Source organism: Eleutherodactylus coqui, chromosome 4 (assembly GCF_035609145.1).
Source record: "Eleutherodactylus coqui strain aEleCoq1 chromosome 4, aEleCoq1.hap1, whole genome shotgun sequence".
NCBI classification, from domain to species: domain Eukaryota; kingdom Metazoa; phylum Chordata; class Amphibia; order Anura; family Eleutherodactylidae; genus Eleutherodactylus; species Eleutherodactylus coqui.
The window spans coordinates 8,714,715-8,736,616 of NC_089840.1; the positions used below are offsets into that span (position 1 = coordinate 8,714,715).

Consider the following 21,902-nt stretch of genomic DNA (forward strand, 5'->3'; position numbering starts at 1 on the left):
TATGAGAGAGATAGATAGATAGATATGAGATGGATAGATAGATAGATAGATAGATAGATAGATAGATAGATAGATATGAGATAGATAGATATGAGATAGATATGAGATAGATATGAGATAGATAGATAAATAGATATGAGATAGATAGATAGATGGATATGAGATAGATAAATAGATATGAGATAGATAGATAGATAGATAGATAGATATGGGATAGACAGATAGATAGATAGATAGATAGATAGATAGATATGAGATAGATAGATATGAGATAGATAGATAGATATGAGATATATAGATAGATATGAGATAGATAGATATGGGATAGATAGATATGAGATAGATAGATAGATAGATAGATAGATAGATAGATAGATAGATATGAGATAGATAGATATGAGATAGATAGATAGACATGAGATGGATAGATAGATAGATAGATAGATAGATAGATATGAGATAGATAGATATGAGATATATAGATAGATATGAGATAGATAGATATGGGATAGATAGATAGATAGATAGATAGATATGAGATAGATAGATATGGGATAGATAGATAGATAGATATGAGATAGATAGATATAAGATAGATAGATAGATATGAGATAGATAGATATGAGATAGATAGATAGATAGATAGATAGATAGATAGATAGATATGGGATAGATAGATAGATAGATAGATAGATAGATAGATAGATAGATAGATAGATATGGGATAGATAGATAGATATAAGATATATAGATAGATACATATGAGATAGATAGATGGATGGATGGATAGATAGATAGATAAATATGAGATAGATAGGTAGATAGATAGGAGATAGATAGATATGAGATAGATAGATAGATAGATAGATAGATAGATAGATATGAGATAAATAGATAGATAGATATGAGATAAATAGATAGATAGATATGAGATAGATAGATGATAGAGAGATAGATAGATAGATAGATAGATAGATAGATATGAGATAGATAGATGATAGAGAGATAGATCTCATATCTCTCTATCTCTCTATCGATCTATCTATCTAGGAATTGGGGTTGTAGATAGAAGATGGATAGATGAGACAGATAAGACATAAATAGATATAAAATAGACTTACAGGTATTATACATAGACGGATATACAAGTCTGCACATTTGTTTCCATACAGACAGGGAACAATGAGACTGTAGACAATATATAAGTACTACAAAGATGGAAGATTACACATATTACACACTAGGAATTAGCAGTTAGTAAACACTCCCAGCCGCCTTCATATCTGATGGATTATCAGATGTTGTGATCAGTGCCGGCAGTCTAGAGGTAGGTAGATTACTTCTACGGTAGGTGGACTCGCGTACAACAGCCCAGGATGAGGCACATGGGCACAGATGTATGAAGCTGTCTGAAAGGAAAATTGTCTTTGTTGCCCGTAGCAACCAATCACAGCGCAGCCTTCATTTATCAAACTGCTGTGGTGAAGTGAAAGCTGCGCTGTGATTGGCTGCTACGGGCAACAAAAACACTTTTCCTTTTAGGCAGTTTCATAAATCTGCCCTTTTTCGGCGGTGCCCATCACAAGCCTTTCGGAGGCATCCCACTGCCTGGCACCCCGTACCCCTCGGCTGCGGCAGGTGACAGTTGCTGATGTTGTTACAATATACGGCTCCTTCCTCCTTTTTGCCGTCTGCTAAATAAATCATTTTCCGTTGCGGCTGTCAACAACACAAGAAAAGCAGCGCGGACAATCCGTCCTGTAAGAAATGGGCTCTGAAGAATGAGTAATAAGTATATAATGTGCGGCGGCCATTCGTGCCTTGATAACCCGCCACCTACCAGCAGGGAGGTTTCATCCTCCGCAGCGCCGGCCCCCGTTAGTGGCGCTGATTCCTCGCTCACACTTTGTTTGTTGCACCTTTGTGACACATATCAGTCCTTCTGTATGAAAAGTAATGCGGACGGACGTGAAGGAATCAACCCGGTCGCCATGTAAGGAACACAAAGATGGATTCTGATTGGTCAAGAGTCCACAAACAGCCGCATGTTGTGGCGCACAGAGGGGTCATTTATAAAACCTTTTACTACAGTTACTGGGGTAACAAAAAGTCCCATACTTCTGCGCACGTTGGGATGAGCACATAAATGAGACTTTTTGCTGCCTGCTGTCCACCACTTTTTTTTGCTGGCCACCCCGGACCAACGCATTTCTGTATAATTTACACCAGAAACATAGATTATACTAGACATAGACGACAGATGAGATCTGGGTTACACCTCTGCATGGGCGCACGGAGGAGCCGAGATATGCCTGATACAGGACTGACCTCTGTTATATCTATACATAGTTATTAGAGCGCCCCCTTGTTACAGTCCTGGGTATAATAGATGATGGTAGAGATCTCTGTACTGACCCCTGATATATCTATACATAGTTATTAGAGCGCCCCCTTGTTACAGTCCTGGGTATAATAGATGATGGGAGAGATCTCTGTACTGACCCCTGATATATCTATACATAGTTATTAGAGCGCCCCCTTGTTACAGTCCTGGGTATAAATAAATGGGAGAGATCTCTGTACTGACCTCTGATATATCTATACATAGTTATTAGAGCGCCCCCTTGTCACAGTCCTGGGTATAATAGATGATGGTAGAGATCTCTGTACTGACCCCTGATATATCTATACATAGTTATTAGAGCGCCCCCTTGTTACAGTTGTGGGTATAATAGATGATGGGAGAGATCTCTGTACTGACCTCTGATATATCTATACATAGTTATTAGAGCGCCCCCTTGTTACACTCCTGGGTATAATAGATGATGTGAGAGATCTCTGTACTGACCCCTGATATATCTATACATAGTTATTAGAGCACCCCCTTATTACAGTCCTGGGTATAATAGATGATGTGAGAGATCTCTGTACTGACCACTGATATATCTATGCATAGTTATTAGAGGGCCCCCTTGTTACAGTCCTGGGTATAATAGATGATGGGAGAGATCTCTGTACTGACCCCTGATATATCTATACATAGTTATTAGAGCGCCTCCTTGTTACAGTCCTGGGTATAATAGATGATGAGAGAGATCTCTGTACTGACCCCTGATATATTATACATAGTTATTAGAGTGCCCCCTTGTTACAGTCCTGGGTATAATAGATGATGGAGGAGATCTCTGTGCTGACCCATGATATATTATACATAGTTATTAGAGTGCCCCCGTGTTACAGTCCTGGGTATAATAGATGATTGGAGAGATCTCTGTACTGACCACTGATATATCTATACATAGTTATTAGAACGCCCCCTTGTTACACTCCTGGGTATAATAGATGATGGGAGAGATCTCTGTACTGACCCCTGATATATCTATACATAGTTATTAGAGCGCCCCCTTGTTACAGCCCTGGGTATAATAGATGATGGGAGAGATCTCTGTACCAACCCCTGATATATCTATACATAGTTAGTAGAGCGCCCCTTGTTACAGTCCTGGGTATAATAGATGATGGGAGAGATCTCTGTACTGACCCCTGATATATTATACATAGTTATTAGAGCACCCCCTTGTTACAGTCCGGGGTATAATAGATGATGGGAGAGATCTCTGTACTGACCCCTGATATATCTATACATAGTTATTAGAGCGCCCCCTTGTTACAGTCCTGGGTATAATAGATGATGGAGATATCTCTGTACTGTCCCCTGATATATCTATACATAGTTATTAGAGGGCCCCCTTGTTACAGCCCTGGGTATAATAGATGATAGGAGAGATCTCTGTACGGACCCCTGATATATCTATACATAGTTATTAGAGCGCCCCCTTGTTACAATCCTGGGTATAATAGATGATGGCAGAGATCTCCGCACTGTCCCTAGTGGGGGTCTCACTGCCAACCGCAGGGACTTTTCTTCTGTTACAGCGTGGAGAGTATCTAGAGAATAGTGCAACTGAGGAAAACATCCAGCAAAAGGGGATCCTGTGGACGTAAGCAACTTGTTGCTGAAAGGGGTCAGAGGAGGATGTCAGAGACTGATTTAGATACTAGGTCACTTTTCTGATTACACATTCCCTTTAACCCTTTCCAATCCAATTTGTATCTTGGTTTTCCTAGGGGGCTTACTCTTTTTCTGCCGTTATACAACGGCGCTATCTGCTGGCTAAAGCCAGTACTGCATGAGGTGACACGTTGGATAGGCTCCGACAGCGGAGAGGCTGGCAATATACAGTAAGAGAACCCCGACGGACGTCTTCCAACATCGGAGCTGTACAGCCTTAAATCATAATGCCTTCAGACGTCAGACAGTGGATTGGAGAGGGTTAAAGGCATATATTTCTAAATAGATTGATGTGTGTTAGGTGGGGTCCGACTCCCAGGGCCACGCGGCAGACTTTAATAAGGCTGGACATAGTGGGCATTAAATGGGTACTGTAGTGTTTGCACTGCTTCTGTGCCCATGGCATCAGTATGCTGTTCATTTATGGCAACGATCCTTAATAATCAGTTTCCAGCACCCAAATGTACAGCGCAGGGTGCCAGTGGGCTAAGGCGCCCTACAACCAGACATTTAAGCCCCTTCGCCTTTCCCAATTGCCTGAAAAAAACTGCTATTTTACTGCGATTTTTTCGCGAGTGTGAAGGAGCCCTTTCTGCTTTTTTAAGTGTTTACCGCGAGGGATAACAAGTGTGTTCAGTTTATTATATGGGGCACTACAGATACAAGTATGCAAAGATTTATTTTTTAATTCACTTTTCTTAAACTAAGGGAAAAGTACGCAAAAAGTTTTTTTTTAAGCTATTTTTTTAAATTTTTTATGTGCCTGTAGGGGACTTGAACCTGCGGTCTCTTGATTGGTCACACGGCAGTACTTCTTATCAAGCAATAATAGGCACATCAGACCTGGATGGCGGAGGGCTAATGGCATCACAGAGGGAGCACCCTTCGTCTCTGAACCTCGTACATGCCACAATCAACCTTGACCATGGCATGTAAGGGGTTAATAGAGAGGATCGGCGTTCTCACTGCATGAAGGAGGTTTGCAGACGTGTCTAATCTGCGTGTTGTGTGCGCGTCTGTGCATAGTACTGTACTTAGAGCACACACAAGGCCAGTTCACCCGCACGCGTGACGCACCCGTTCCGCGGATTTCATGGCTATTTATACCCAGCTCCCGATGTTTCTCCATGTTTTGCGCAGTGTTTCACGCTTTCGATGGTGTTTTGTCGCACCTCCCATAAATGTCTATCGGACGTTTGCTGCGCAAAATGCAGGAAAATAGAGCGGGTCGTACCTTTACCCTCATGGGCAAAATGCACGCTCAAAACGCGCTTATGAGAACGCACCCGTTGAAATTAATGCGCTCTATTCTATGTGTCGTGTGAAGAAGCCCCAGGACCCTAGACCTGCTGTGATTGGCCAGTGCAGCCCACATGAGCGGTGTTGGCATGCAGTGCCTCAGACTACCGATCCGTACTAGTGTGCAGCGTGCAGCAGAAGTCAAAGAAGCGCTGCCACCATCTTTGTTTCTGCAAAAGCGGCGGAGGGGTCGCTATAATAACCAGTGCAGATCCTCCTTATTATCAGCTGATGTCAGAGATGTTGGGATTCCCTTTAAGCTTCGCAGCTGTTGGTCCACAAATTAGATTAGATTGGGATGGTGCTCAGCGTCCAGGACGGCGCCGCCACCTTCTGCCTCGTCATCTGCGAGCCGCCGGCACGACTCAAATCTTCAAGCTGTTATTTGTGCAACAGTGGACTCTGATTACCTCGTGGACGGCCGATCCGAGCGCCGCCAACCGCGGTCTGCGCTATCTGGCCTGCAGGTTTTATTTCTGCTTTATGAGTCAAAATGTAACCAGGGGGATGGATGGAGGGAAGGAGCCCTTTATCAGCCCCCATCTAGTGGAATGTTGGACTTCTTTGGTCTTCAGATCTGCAGCGCTCCCTCCTGGTGTAGATTCGATTCGGTGATGAGATCGTTCTGCAGGAATATCGGCCCCTGCGGACAGGAAGCTTCTTGCAGTTGCTGCAGATTAGATGGTGGTGCTGACATGTTCTGACCGGCTGACAGGAAGGGCTCAGCGATTCATGCTGCTTGCACCAAATTCTGACCTCCCATCAGCAACAGGAATCTGGCTCCATCTGACCAGGGGATGTTTATCCGCTGCTCAGTGATACAAGTTTTGCGCTCTTTTGCCCGCTGGAGTCTTTCTGTTTCTCTTTGACACAATGGCGCTGGAACCGGTCGCCTGCTGTTATAGCCCATCCGTGCGGAGGAACGGCGAGTTGTGCGTTCGGACACGTTAGTTGGAGCTCCAGCGTTGTGTTCAGCTGACTGTACAGCTCATGTTGGTCAGAACGATTCCTGACATCCTCCTCCGACCCCTTTCAGTGAGGAGTTGTTTACATCCAAAGGATCCCGTTTCGCTGGATGTTTCCCTCGATCGCGCCATTCTCGGTATACTTTCTGCACCGTTACATGAAAAAAAAAACGCTGTTGGCAGTGAGATCCCAGCTAGTCTGGCACCAATGACCCGGCCTCCTTGGAAGTCGCTCCGATCGCTGGATTTCCTTATCTAATGTGGATTTACACTATAACTGATCCGCAGACATTTGGCACAGGATTTTATGCAGCACTCCGGAGGGAATTACCATCCAGGGAAGCGCCAATCATGAGAGGGCCGGAGCTCTAATAAAGGGCCAGGGACTCCTATCAAGGGAACAACGGACATGACTATTTTCAATGCAGCTTGTTTCATAGCTACTGATTACATGACCCATGTTCGCGGACTGGCACTTAGGACAGACAATGTGGGCGAACAGACGGCGTACAAGCCCATCGGCTTCCCCGCCTGCACTGGCACGATTCCGCTGCTATAACAAGATATGGACATTATCAACGATGCGTAAATTAGTCGGACTTTGAAGCCTTTATTCCGGCCGCCGTGTTTCCATTGTCTCCCTTTTTGCAATTATTGCCAAGTTTTATTAGACAGGAAATGAGATTTCTGCTGGTAGCGGACGCAATGTAACAGGACATAGCTTATAGGAAAGACTTTCCTGACAGGTCACATGACTGACGGCGTCCGTAATTACTTCTATAGAAGCTCGCATGCAGAATCACATTCTAATACATTGGCCAAATCACACACAGGGCTTCACATCCAAAATAGGAAAGGGATTTTGAAAAAGTCATGAAGCCCTTGGCACAATATACAGATGATATAATGTGGGGCATCATATAATAAAGCAACGAGCAGAGCGCCCCCTTCTGGAGTCATAATTTATCATTGGTGAGTCGTGAACATAGAAGAATGGGATCCAAAGCAAAGATCAAACCAGTTTGCCCCATTATGGTGCCCTGTTTTGCACCCAGGGCCGTTGGACCCGCTGTCTGGCCAATAGCCCACCACAGTGTTTGCTAACAGTGCCGTTCCTTTGGATGGGGCGTCCGTGCAGCTTCTTGCCATGCAATGGGAGAGGGACCAATTGGGGCTTAGCGACATTCTCAAAGGGCCTCCTAGCATCGGAATGAGCTGTCATAATAGTGTGTATGCCCTTGCTTTGTTAGTCAGCTGAGTGGGCTAACTTCACACCGGCGAGTGCAATATCAGGCCGTGAAACCAACGTGCCCACCATCACTTCGGGAAAATAGTTGTCAGCCGCACCGGAGCATCGCGGAGTTTCTCCCATTGTTTTCAATGCGGAGTGCCCACATAACACTCGCGTGCTCCTAGCATGTGGTGCGCTGCTGCCACCGACTCCATTGAAAACAATAGGCTTTGCGATGCGAGGGAACGCCCAAAGATGGGACATGCTGCGATTTTTTTCCCCACATCTCATCGCGGCGGAGGATCGCTACTTCCCCAAAGTGATGCGAGGAGGTTTTGATATAAAAACGCCTCGCATCCTCGGGGAAATCGCATGTTGGCGAGCGCGATATCAGGCTGTGATTCACAGACAGATATCGCACTCGCCCACGTGAAATGAGCCTGATAGGCAATCAATCATGGCAGCACTAGGTGCTTTCAGAAGGCCCCAGGCTGCCATGGCAACCAAATGCCACCCCACGAGCTCATTGTTGGGTGGCCATTGGAAACTACCAAACACGGATCGGGGCATTTAGCATTTAGAGGGTTAACAGCCACGATCAGCCTAATCTCCAATTGCAGCTGTTATAGGCAGGAATCAACTGTCAACGACAGCCGGCATCCTCCTTGTATTTGTCTTTGATCAGCTCCCTATCCTGCTCCATACAAACCCTGCATGCCCAGCATGTATATGTATGTCCGAGGCGTGAAGGTGTTAAAGGGGTTATACAGGAAAGGGGTGTTAAAGGGGTTATACAGGAAAGTGGAATCCTTGCTCGGACCTGCAGTCTTGGAACTTCAATTTCCAGTCCAATTCCAAGACCGGGTCACATCACATGGTATGGACTTTGTGCCCATGCCATCACGGCGTGGCGCTGGCTGTTCTGCCCATTTTAATAACTAAGCCAGCCCTCTCTTGGCTGCTGCTTCGTTGCAATGACATGGTAGGCAGAGAAGGAACATGTACCATGTGACATGACCCGGTGTCGGAACAGGGCTGGAAGGGAAGGTTGCAACACCGCAGGCCCGGTAAAGATTCCACTTCCTGGACAACTTTTTTAAGGACCTTTTAAACAGTCTGATAATTAGGCAAGAAAGTTTGCCTGAACATTCTTTTGCCCAATCTACCATGTAAAAGTGCAAACAATCAGTTGCCGCACAGCGGGCCCAGGGGTCAGCCAATTGCAGGGATTCTGAGTGTCTGAACCCTGGCGATCAACTATTGAGAATAGGTCATTAATAAAGAAGTTATCCTCGACTTTTACTAAGTTCCCCACAACAGATCTGTAATTACTCCTCTTAAAGGGGTTGTCCAGTTACAAATTAACTTTTTAAAATCAAAGCTAAAAGGGTTAAAAATGGTATTTACCTGTCCTCAGCCCTAGCGATCCGGCCCTGCGATTCTCCTGGTCTCTGTTGACAGCGGAAGTCAGGTAACTTTTATCTACCAATCGGAGACCTCAGCGTCACCATTCGGAACTCCTGGCATCATGGTGCCCAAGGTGTGAGCACAGATGCCAGGAGAATGGCGGTGATGCTGCGGCCTCTGATTGGTAGACAGCATCACCTGACTTCTGCTGTTAACACAGACCAGGAGAATCGCAGGCTGCAGCGCTGGATTGTCGTGGCGGAGGACCGGTAAGTACCGTTCATTTTATTGCTTTAACCCATTTGGCTCTAATTTTAAAAAGTTATTTATAACTGGACAGCCCCTTCAAAGGGAACCTGTCATCCCCGTTGAGCCCTATTACTAGGTTATGTGACTCAGAGGCGAGGGAGCAGGTAGTCTGGAGGGCTGTGTTTCATTCAGGTGGCCCGCTCCCGCTCTGTGTCCTTGTGAATTTGGCATGTCCACAGAGCAGTCTGAAAAGAGTCACCCCAACTTCATGGGGACACAGCACAAGAATAGGCCACCCGGTGACTATGACACCCTGCCCTCGGGACACCCCGTTCCCTCATCTTTGAGCCCCATGACATAATGATGAACGTCTGTGCCTTCCAGGAACAGAATAACGCAGAGCGGTGAATACTGGATAGTTTGTTACCATTTACCAACTGTCTACCTGCGAATCAATGGGCAGGCGGTCTACCGTATACACAATCTATTCGAGGCACGTAGCATGCTAAGGAATTGTATCAAAGCAGCTGCTGAGTATTTTCGGTTCGTACTTCATCCCATCTGACTGTCAATCTTGAGTTTTATAATCGCACATCGAGGGAAGGTACGTTATCTAATCTTACCGGGAAGAGGCAACATCTATTATAAAACTCGCCGTCAACTGAGGGGAGAGGAGAGGATGGCTTCACTGCCGGTTAAATACAACATATCACAATAATGTGCATGCTTTATGACATGGCGGCGCTCGGCGAGGCGCTTCCTGCAGAATGAATTCCATAATTTTTCTTTCGGATGTTTGGCTCTGACCATAACACAACCAAGACGTGAGGCCAGGAGGAGACCGTGGAACACGAATGGCAAGGGTTATCCGTTATATCAGCCTTAGCGGTAGCTGATGCTAAAAAGGCCTATCAAGTTAGAAGTTTCGCCACCCATCTGACTCTGGAGACGTTTGCGCTGTGAACCTTCTTCCCTAAAATTAGGGGTTTTAAAGCTTCCTGAGTTTTGGTAATGGCAGAGGATCCCCAAGGAGTAGCCATTATGGAGAGCAGGTTCAGAGAGTGTCTCTCTCTGGAGGACCCGACATGTCCATGTATTACAGTTGCACGCTGATATGAATGAGAATGGTGTAATGCTGTATTTTCCCTGTGGGGGCACTGCAGGGAGATTAAACAGTTGCTGCCAGGTTCCCTCATAGATTACAGCTGATCGCTAGAGGTGTCAGAAGAGGGCCACCTTGTGATCAGCTTATTTCGGGACATAATAAAAATGGATTGTCCAAGGTGAATAAACTAAGGGCGTATGTACCCTTTGTAGAGAGGGGCCCAAGCTGTAATTGCATCTCATTTTCTACTGGGCAGCAAACTTATGCAGGACCTCCAAACTGCATTGTTAGCAAATAAGGAGGTGGAAGATTTGCTCAAGGGTCATTTTAAATAGCATTGACCCTACTGTCCTGGGTAGCCAAACTGGATGCCATAATGGAGGGCCCGTTAAAGTTTTGCTACGGGGCCCCATCTCCTCTATGTTTGCCGCTGGAGCAAACCCTTTGATATAAAATGTAAGTTACTTATGAACAACACATATATGGGTCATTATTAGGTCAGACTGGACCATCAGAGATAAAAGCCTTCCTCATGGTCATAACAGTTTAATAACCTAGTAGACCCACTGCATGGGTATTAAAATGGGCACACCCCCACCATTGCCCCACCCACTTCTTTCTCAAACTTCTTTTCTAGCTAAAAAAAAAATGATAAAAATGTATACCCACCTAACCCAGCCGGCTGCCCCTGCCGTGCCACTTCCATGCTTACCTCCGGGTTCAGTGCTCACATGCCTATCCAAGCAGATGATAGTTACGGCCAATCCCTGGTATCAATGTTAGTGTGGCCCTTTCTTCAGGTGGGCACTTGACCGCCTGATCCGGACGCGAGTGGAGACCGCAGGGACCAGAGCAGCACCAAGAGGCGAGTAGTTTGTGTTTTATGATTTTTTAAGCTCTGCAATATTTTTCAACGATTCCGGATTCCGCTGTGGGCTCTCACATACAGAATCCGACCTTCTCATGTGCAGCCGGCCTAAATAGAGGGCAGTTCCTGCCCTACTCCTGGAGCAGAGCAATAGAGAAAGTGAAAGGAAAAGTAATGTAAGGATGCCTTCACACTTGTGATATCGCTGCAGTTTTTAAACGCGAATGTCAATAGGACTTTCTAATGTTAAAAACACAACGAAAAAAAATCACAAATCCCAAACTTGCGATTTTTGTGCGATGTGTTTTTAACATTAGTAAGTCCTATTGACATCCGTGTTTAAAAACTGCAGCGATATCGTGATGGTAAGTGTGAAGGCACCCTAAGGGAGCTAAGCTCCAGACACAGCAAAAGTAGGAGGTAAGTGTGAACTACCGGAGCACTCGTATCCTGAAGTGAGGATCTGCCTAAGGATCATTCCTTAAAGGCGTTTTCCATGGAAATACTATTGATGACCTATCATCAGGATAGGTCATCAATAGTTGATCGGCCGGGGTCCGTCGTTAGGGACGCCGACCAATCAGCTGAGTGGGTGCACGCTGTCATCGCCGTAAGTGCACAAAGGTCGGAGCAGAAGCAGCGGATGTCTCCACGCCGACCTATGTGTAGTGGCCGTCACTTGTAACTGCAGGCTGGGGTCTCAATGATTTCATTGAGAGCCGTGCCTGCAGTTACAAGTGCCGGCTACTACACAGAGGTCGGCGCAGAGACTTCCGCTCCGACCTCCGTGTTGTTGCGGCGCGGACAGCATGCGCCCACTCAGCTGATTGGTCAGTTCATTTGCAGACCCAGTCAGGAAGTGCCTCAGACTGGAATCTAATGGGGAGGACAGGGTAAGCCAATGGTCATCCTACCTGGGTCACAGCCGAGCCGCAGTTCTGTAGTTCCAGCCTTAAAGCATTGAGGACCACATACTTGCTGCATGGACTCATCTTTACTGCTGGTGGCCAATGTTAGAAGCACAATACAGTCTTTTTCTCCAAGAGGTTTCGGCTGGTGAGGCGCCAGCTGGACTCCATACCGGTACGGCGAGCACTAATGTCCTCCTTCCTCTGCGATAAGCTGACTATCCGTTGGACCGGTTGAGCAACATTGTGCCGACACTCCCGTAAGGAAAGGGCAATCATCAGCCAGGGACTTACTTGTTAGATCAGTCCCAAAAGTTCCTGTGTTTAAAGTCACGTTGTGTTTCTTTTTCCTCGCCTTACTTCTCTGAAGTCTCAGGCTTCGCCCATGACACGTGGTACTCGCCAGCCCGTGCCCACCAGAGCCAGCCCTCTTAAAGGTACATCACTTGAACCAAATGTTGATAAACAAGAATGCAATAATCATGGGGAATCACAATAATGGGAGTCATTACCCCCCTTACACGAAGACCCCACCAATTGCTGATCTGCAGAGAGGCGGATTAGCGGTATATGAACTCCTAGAAGGTCCATACACCACTCTGCTTGCGTTCCCTATAGTGTCAACCACAGCTGACTGTAGCCACCGAGAATGGTCCTAAACCAGTTGTGTTTTCAAAGCCTATTGATGGTATATTATAATTGTCTTGCTTTAATCTTATATTGTTATACAGGCTGTATTAATGGGTGGTTGGATGTCTATAGAGTTCAGTTAGAGAGATAGAGCAGTCCCAGTTACTCAGCATTAGGCCGGTTTCATATGGGTGTATTGTTATTGCTTGTCGCATGCGCAATCTTCCAGTGCCCAACACGCGATGCCAATAGCCCATTGATTTGTATTAGGCCATTCACATGTTCTATCTTGGTGCGTATGACTAGCATATTGTCATTGCATACTTGCTGCACGCCAGCACACACGGTCGTGTGAGCCCCACCTTACTCAGTGCTTGTCTAGCCCAGTGCTTCCCAACTTCAGTCCTCAAGGCAACCCAACAGGTCAGGATGTCCTCAGTATCACACAGACATTGCCACGAGTGTTCTTACTACAGGATATCCTGAAACCATGACCTGTTGGGGTGCCTTGAGGACTGGCGTTGGGAAACACTGGTCTAAACTCTCAGCTAATCAGCTCTATGCTGCCAGGAGGACTCAAAGTTTATGAAAATTACTGTTTAGTTCCAGAAGCTTCTTAAGAGAGAAGACTAGGTGTAGTAACAAGCATGTAGATAGCTGGTAAAGAGAACAGAGGCACCAGCTATGTGCCTGATTCCAAGGATTTGAGGAGAAGGATGCCAAAAACAGTTTGCAAAACTTGTCCCAAGCATTACGGGATTTTAGGCAGCAGCACTTCCAGCCACCACCTCTGAGGCTGGATTGTCTTGGATGTTGCCTCGTCACCATCTGGATGCACAATAAACACGTGAGTTTTCTTATAACCTCTCCTGCCTCCATGGACTTTTTTCTCTGGGGAACATCTGAACACCTTCCCAAGGAGCGGGGACCACCAGTTAACACCAAGCCCCCCACTATTTCCCTGCAGTGTAGCTGGGTGGTAGGACATTTGCACCATGACATCAGACCCTCCTGCCCTGGCACATTACATGAAGGTGCACAATGCTTCTGCCCCGTTGTTTCAGTCGTCACGATGGTCTCAGCACCCAGAACTCCCACAATCACTATGTCATATCAGATGTTTTCAGAAACTACAGTAACGCTTTCATCCACAAATAAGCTTCTAGATCTTACTGATGATCTGTCATGTGTGTACGGCGTAGATTGTAAAGCAAGTAAGATAAGGATGTGTACCTTGTCTGTGGACTCTCAAAATAATTTCCTCTTGAGGGCCCGAGGAGCCCCACTCCAGCATTTAATACAATATTCCCAACCTACAATGTAACTATGAAAGTAATTACTGCAAATAACATCTTAAAGGGGTACTCCGGGCTTTTTTATCTGATGACCACCTGTCCGCTGAATAGATCATTAGTAGTTGACGGACGTGGTCTTCCAATTGGGCCCCTCATCCATCAGCTGATCATCCAGTCTTTGGCAAAAGTGGAAAAAGACTAGTCTAGTGCCATCTTATGTCCACGAATGACAAAAGGATTGGGCACTGAAATTCAACATGGCCGATCCTTCCTTCCATCAACATTATGTATCAAGGGAAATCCCCAAACACATGCAATAGTTGACCAATCCAGTCGAAATCAGTGGGTTGAGCGAGCTTTTTTCTAATGTGTATGGGGGTCAATATGTGTAGCTAGTGCCATACATAGAAGAGAGAGACTCTTGCTATGGTGCCAGGTCATCCCGATTAGAACAGGAGAACTCGGTGACGGTTTTTACCCACCACTCCCCTCTAACGATCCTTGGGCCAAGTCCCCACTCTCTTGCTTGCTAACACAGCAGTGAAGAGGGGCGTCCCTGCATAGGTACAGTATGTGCCACCCAAAAGCAAAGAGGGTGGGCTTAATGGATGCTGGGCTCTTTCGCTCATAGGGCCCAAGACCAACCGGATGATATAGTAATAGTAGGCCTCCTGGGTAATTGCTGTGCTGAAGTTCATGTAATGTCAGACTAGAAGGGACACACAACCAGAAGAGCTGCGGCATAGACTGTGCTCTTATTTGCCATTTGTTGTGCGTCCTGCTCTCCGCCGGTGAGTTTCCAACATGTTCACAAATCAACCGTAATAAACATTATATAACACACTATACAAGTTAGACATACACCGACCAACCATATTGTACAAGAAGTGAAAGGTCAAGATAGACGAGGGGTTAACAAACACAGTCAACAATTACAGATGTAGCAGAGCTGAGTTTGCCAATCAGCAGAATTTGTCATTTCGCACATCTCGCTGTTATATGTTGTGAGTTATCTTAAAGGGATATTCCCATCTCATCCCATTGATGTACCATAAAAGTCTGATAGGTACGAGTCCCACTTCTGGGGTCCGCACTTATCTTGAGTTAGAGCCCCAACCACCCTGAATGCGTTGGCTGGAGGTGGTTGGGAACGTGGAACTAGCTGAGCATCCTGCCTTATACTATTTCCGTAACTTTCATGGATGTCAATATGAGATTTAGTCAAACCGTGTAGCACAACGAGCTTACGAGCAGTTGGAAACAATGTAACTCATTGCGTTACTCTGTTTGCAGAATTCCCATTGAATTCTATGGGAGTTACAGAAACAGCAGATCTCAACAGAGCTTGGCTGCTTCCGTCATGTCGGCCAACTGGTTACCTAGTAATCAGCTGCATTCATGGCCAAGATGACGGTAACACCCTAAGCAATGGCTTTGTTCTTTTCCTACATGGAAATTAAAGGGGTATTCACATCTTGGCTTGTTATGGCCGAAATGGGAAAACCCGGCCTTCTGTTTTTTTGTAGTGTGCTACGCTTTTTCCGTAGCTCCCATTCACTTCAATGAGAACTACAGAAGCAGTGCTGTGCTGAAGCCCTCTACTGCTTTCGTAGTTACTGGCCAAGTGGCTAGTAACTACAGCAGCGATTTCGCCTATGAAAAACCTAGATGGGAACATCCCTTTAAGAGCTAATAGAAGGGCACCTCCTGTTTAGGATCCTCCTCTGTTAGCCACAAGAGAGAGCAGCTACAAAAAGAGCCTCTCACTCAGGAGGACTATTTTACACAGGCAACCTATTCACTTTAATAGGCACCATGTAATACTTCAGTTCTCCTGCGGGTGTGCTACAGGAAATCACTGGCTGCCAGAGTCCCAGGGAAATTACAGATGATCACTGGGAATCCTAGCAGTGGAACCACTTGGGATGAACCAAGTGGGGCTTTTAATAGTGGACAACCTGGATGAAAAATTCAGCTCTGCTACATCCATATGTCTTTTCTACAGGAAATTATAGTTGGACACGGCCGATGCTACACTACAAGAACAGACGTGACAACATAAAAGCTAAATAAGGCTGCTTTGACACTTGCGTTGGGGCTCAGTTCAGGGTTTCAGTCTCTCTGCTCGGTTTTTGGAGGAGAGAAACTGAAATAAACAGATCCTTTCTTTCCCCATTGATTTCAGAGGCAGGTTGGGCCCCCCTAACGCAGGCGTGGAAGCAGCCCGACAGTCCTGTTTAAGAGGATAGTCATTTGCTTTCATATAATTGCAGTTTAACGACCCGATTTTCTGTAGACTTCATCATTCGACTTTGTAATACGTTATTGTTCGCCAAGCCTTAAGTAGATGGTAACATTGTAGGGTCTCATCAGGATACAATGTTGCGAATTGTCTGGAGCCATACTAACCACAAATCCTCCTATAGATTCATTTTCACCCCTTTGGTCTCTCCAGCCAAGAGCATGAGGATGACCTAGGTTGGTGCATGGACCATCTCTCGGTAGACCAAGGCAGGTCATGAGACGAGGCAGAAGATTGCCTCCTCCTAAATAAAACTATTCCACAATGGACAATAAAAGAAGAAGGAGCGAGTTAAAACTGATTTAAACAGACCCTGGAGGGGTTTAGGAGAATAAAGCTGATGGAGCATAAGAGGATTTAATGAGGACGGAAAAAAAATAATTGTCTAGCGCCCCAGGTAACTACCGCTGAGAGTCGAAATCTGAACGCAGTGGAAATCTGCTTGTATCCGGTACAATTAATATATTCTCCTCATATTCAGCTAGGGGGACCTACAGGTGGCAGAGTTTGGAGTATTTTAACCAACTTACCCAGACTCCATTGTTTAAGAGGTTTGTACACTTTTGCACCAAAAACCTAGAATGAAACAATGTTGCAATAGTCGTCATGATTAAAGGGGTTTCCGTCAATTAAAAAACTTGCCCCAGGGTAGGCAATGGTACTGAAAACAAAATGAAATAGCCATTACTCCCCCTCTCACATTGTCCCCCCTCCAGCACCTCTGACCCGATCATACAATGTGTGTATAAATGGCACGTGACTGATGAGGTGAGGCCAGCGATTGGCTGTCATGGTCATGTGAGTGATGGACATGGCATTGTCATCATTTCCTGTACCGGATCGGCAGTGCTGGACTGGAGGACCAATGGAAGGGTAAGTCATTTTTTTCATACTCTTACCTACTCTGGGCAATTTTTGTAAATGTCAGAAAACCTCCCTAGAGGGGTTGTAGCACAATTGCAAGTTACCCCACAGGATATCCACAGGTTAGGGGATAACTTGCTGATCCGTGGGGTCCCACTGCTGAGAGTGCTGCTGATCTCAAGAGTAGAGCTCTATGTTCCCCGTCCTCCTCAATGTCGGGTTACTGCACCCCCCGCAGTGAAGAGGAGAATGAATGGAGCGCTGGTTGCACTCGTTTCACTCTCAATGGGATACCGAGATACCAAAGCGGGTGGCACTCGGCTATTTCCATCAGCCTCATTAGAATGAATGCCCTACTGACTGTGCATCTCAGCCAGCACTCCATTCATAGTGATGTCACTGCGAGGAAGAAGCGACCCCCGTAGTTAAAGAAGAGTGGGGCACAGAAATGTTGTCCTTGAGATCGGTGGGGGTCTCAGCGGTGAGATCCCCATCGATCAGCGAGTTATTCCCTATCCTGTAAATAGGGGATAACTTGCAATTGTTGTACAATCCCTTTAAAACCCTTCTACCGTTTAGTGTATACAGCTCCTATGCAGACGTATGTGTCTCTATGGTTACAGACTACATCAAACCCTGTGTGTAGTCTGATCCTGAGGCTGTGTAATATTCCCTATTACCTGGCCCTCTTCTGTTGTTGTTAGGTTAGTTAGGGGGCAGAGAGTGTGCAGTAATGAGAACATTTCCGTTAAGGGGATTGTGCCAAGATGCAAAACCCCTTTAAGAATGCCGGGCTTGAGGAGAACAGTTGATTGCCCCAAGTCCTACTCTCAGTACCCCGAGGAAACAGGGTGAAGTTGTGGCCAGTTTGACATTGTCCTGCAGGGGAAGAGTAGTATTACAGGACAGATACATTAGGACGGGAGTTGCTGTCCATTCCGGGACATAGAGGGGTCCTGAGCAGGAATACCCACTCTATGATCTTCATGTGCCCTGTTAGGGCATACAGGGGATGCCATCTTGGCACAACGCCTTTAGGTTCATGGTAGCACTAAACTGAGGGCAAAGAAGGAGCAAGAAGGAGCGAACCCCCCCCTCCCCCCCGACATATTATAACCGTATTATATATCAGGGTCGATAAACTGCAATTATAGACAATGTAGACAGGAACTATAGGACAGAGGTGACACAAAGGACGGGCGCTGCGGGCACCAGCGCCACATCCATGTACAAACCTTTTTCCAAACTTTATTTAAATGACTAGTTGTCTCTCCCGCAGCCTTGAGAAAATGGAGAAATATTTGATTAAAGACCATATAAAAACCACATTGTAAGATCCGACTCATACAAGAGACCGCGGGCCTCATTAATCAAAACCGTCCAACGGTAAGAGGGTCCTTGTAGCCCGTAGCAACCAATCAGAGCGCAGCTTTCATTTTACCACAGCAGTTAAAGAAATGAAAGCTGAGCTCTGATTGGTTGCTACGGACAACAAGGACAGTCAGACGGGATGTTCACACGTGGCACAAATGCTGCGGATCTGCAGTTCATTTCATCCGGAGCAGCGCTCCTCTCACCTCCCGATACCACCTGCTGCTGCACCCAGATCGCAGCGCCAGCGGTCATGTGATGTGGAAGTGGCGCTCAGTGGCCGATTTTGATGCTTTTTTGATCAGAAGTGATGAGGATTTTGCTATGAAAAACCTGCAGCATTTCCGCTACGTGTGAACGCGGTCGTACTGACAGACAGATCTGATAAACGAGGCCCAATATATCTTCTGTGCCACGGCACGGCTCACTAAGTGCTCAGCTTTTAGTTTAAATGGTTAAAATTAGAAAAACAGCGCCACCCCTGTCTCCAGGCCGTGTGCGGTATTACAAATTACCTCAATATACTTCCATGGAGCGGCAATGCAATACCAGATACAACCCATTGACGTAGGTGGCGCTGTTTTTTTTTTGTTTTTTTCTAAAGAAGGCAACCATTTTTTTCTAATCTTGGAGATTCTCTTTAAGAGCTCCTCACAGCGGCGATGGCGATTTTGCAGCTCCATAGGGGAACATGGGCGAGAAAAGAAAATCACAAAGCGCAGAAAGGCACAACATCGCAAAGGGAAATAAAACAATTAAAAACCAACACGTTTCATAATTCAGCATTTTCGCTCCCTCTCGCAACGCGCCATTTTAGTGCAAGTATGAAGGCGCTCTAATGAGCATTTCCACCCAAAAGCACTAAAACAAGCTGTAAAAAAAAGTAGTCATGGATTAGGATTCAGGATGTCAGAATTTGGCGCAAGCAGCATGAATCGCTGACCCTTTCCTGTCAGCACCTCCATCTGCAGCAACTACAAGAAGCTTCCTGTCCGCAGGGGCCGATATTCCTGCAGAACGATTTAGTGTAAATAGCCATTCATCTCTACGCGCTACTAGATGGGGGCTAATAAGCGGCGGTCAGCGTACGTTCCCACTGTTCTTTCACAGCTGCTTCTCTTCTTGCAGAAGTGTCAGTCTTCACTGCTATCCTGCCATTCAGTTCGTAAACCCAACACACAATAATCCACCCGATTCGGCGCCGGCTGCGGACGCAGGATTGTGAGTGCATAATTATACATTAAACTGAAAATATAATTTTCTTTTTTTTTTAGTGTCGGACTGGAGACCGGTGCAGGCACCTGTGGGGGAGGGGTTACATGGTGTCACCTACGATGGATTTCCACCTATAGAGAGAAGCGTAGCCATTTGTCATAAGAAAGATGATTCATTTAGAGCTGGAAGGCAGAGCGGCGCGTTTTGGGCGAGTCCACGGCTCGGAAAAGAAATGAAAGAATAACTCAGAAAACAATCTAGAGGTTTGCCAAGAAGACGGGCGCCGCGGCGGCCGCGCGCCGCATGATGTACACCGCTGGGTTTAATTTGCCTTCACATTTACAAGGCCGGCTGTTATGGAAGTTCCAGATAAGAAGCGCAGAAACTAAAACAATGGAAGGATCTGAAGCGTAATAACCAGATTATTGTTACTTTGTTAATAGAACGGAATTATTGGCTGTAAATATCACAGGTTCCGCCATCCGCAGCGCCGTTTACTGCTGCGAAGTCTCTCCGCTTCTTCTCTACAAGCTGACGGGTCAAAATATTTTAACTCCTTAAACACCAAGCTATTTCTGGTCTGTGGAAGCTCAGGAATCTTCCTGCTTTTTCTATGCGTGACTAATGGGCGCACCTTGTAGAGGTACAAATACCATATATTAAGATTTAAAGTGACCCTCTGGGACAGGAGGAAGAGGGGGGCATATTACCTGAATTGTCTTACTCTGTCTCTGCTCCATTCAACTGGTTCCAGGCCCCATTTTCGGCTGTCCAACGTGGCTGCAGGAATTTTCTAGCTACCTAATGCACACAGTCTACTGCTCTCTGATTGGGCAATACTGTTCACATGATTAGCTCTGGCCAATCAGAAAGCAGGCATAGCACATTAGCAATACACTGTGGGGATAAGGTAGTCTGAAGGGTATGTTCTCCTGGCAGAATGTACAGCACCATATGATAGAATATTGTGTATTTGGGGTCTCAAACACAGTCAGCAGCCATACAGATAGTTTATGGTGCAACGTAGTAATGCAAATCTATGTCCAAGGTCAAAAAGAAAGACATTTAATAGCCAAAGAGGGACAGAGGGACTTGGGTCAAAAATAATGACTGTTCGTCCAAAAGAGGGACACTTGGGAGGTATGAAATGTGCACCGACATGCCGGGATGTCTCTTCCACTTGACATCTGCCACTGGTGGACGGTCAGCTGGCACCTGTACACTAGATAGTTGGCCAATTCCATCAACATGTCGTCCCCAATTTGGCTGCCCTTAATCTCATGGCTATGGCCAGGTCTCCATTGGCTTTGTGAGAAGCACCACCATCTTTTGGCAGTCATACCCAAGGAGTAAGAAACTATGTAAAGGTCCAATTCACTCTGGTAGACAAGTGCCAACCACCAAGATAGGCACTTGTCTACTGGGCCTTTACACATGCCAAGTCAGATCATGTTGGGGGGGCAAATAATCGTTCCTATGATTGTTTGACCCCCTAGAATTGTCATTGGTTGGCTGTATGCCCCCGGGTTACACAGTGAGATGTACAGCTGACCAGGGAGTGCTTCTCTACCTGCACTGACGAACCCATCAGTCAACGATTAGGTGTTCGCTCGAGTATTGACCTACCGCTTGTACTTTTATGTAGCCCGATGTTCAGGCAATGTTCTTGCCCGTATAAAAGCCACCGGCTCCTTGGGGCATATCGGAGTATATGTGCGTCCGCCATCCCCGGGAGACGTGAGTGAACGGCTCCGGCTCTTCCCTCTTACCAGAATAATTCCTCCGGTGTTTTTGACCACATAAACCAATAAATCTGCCGGTGTCACATCCTGACGCTCCGTTCATTAATCATGCTCAGAGGGAGGACGGCCACATTTACCTCCGGAGCCTCTGTCACTCCACATTCCCACTGTGACATTAATTTATACATGTGAGGACGCTCTTAAATTAATTGGATATTAGTTCCATATTTCTGAACTTGGCAGTGAAATCACCTTATTATAAGAATTCCCCAGCTTGTAAACTAATACGCAGGGATGACTGGGGCAACGAGAGGGGTCAGTGATGAGAGGTGATGCTTGGATTTCAGTTTCTTGCAAGATTAGATCAGATTGGCTTTCC

At 46.0% G+C, this 21,902-nt stretch overlaps 1 protein-coding gene across 1 annotated transcript in view; it reads right to left on the bottom strand.

Annotated features, from left to right (window-relative positions):
• GRIK1 (glutamate ionotropic receptor kainate type subunit 1) overlaps nt 1-21,902 on the bottom strand; it is a 364,588-nt gene that overhangs the window by 78,171 nt on the left and 264,515 nt on the right. Inside the window, exon 9 of the mRNA XM_066599053.1 lies at nt 18,431-18,475. Within this exon, the coding sequence (XP_066455150.1) occupies nt 18,431-18,475 (45 nt within the window). The remainder of the gene's footprint in view (nt 1-18,430; nt 18,476-21,902) is intronic.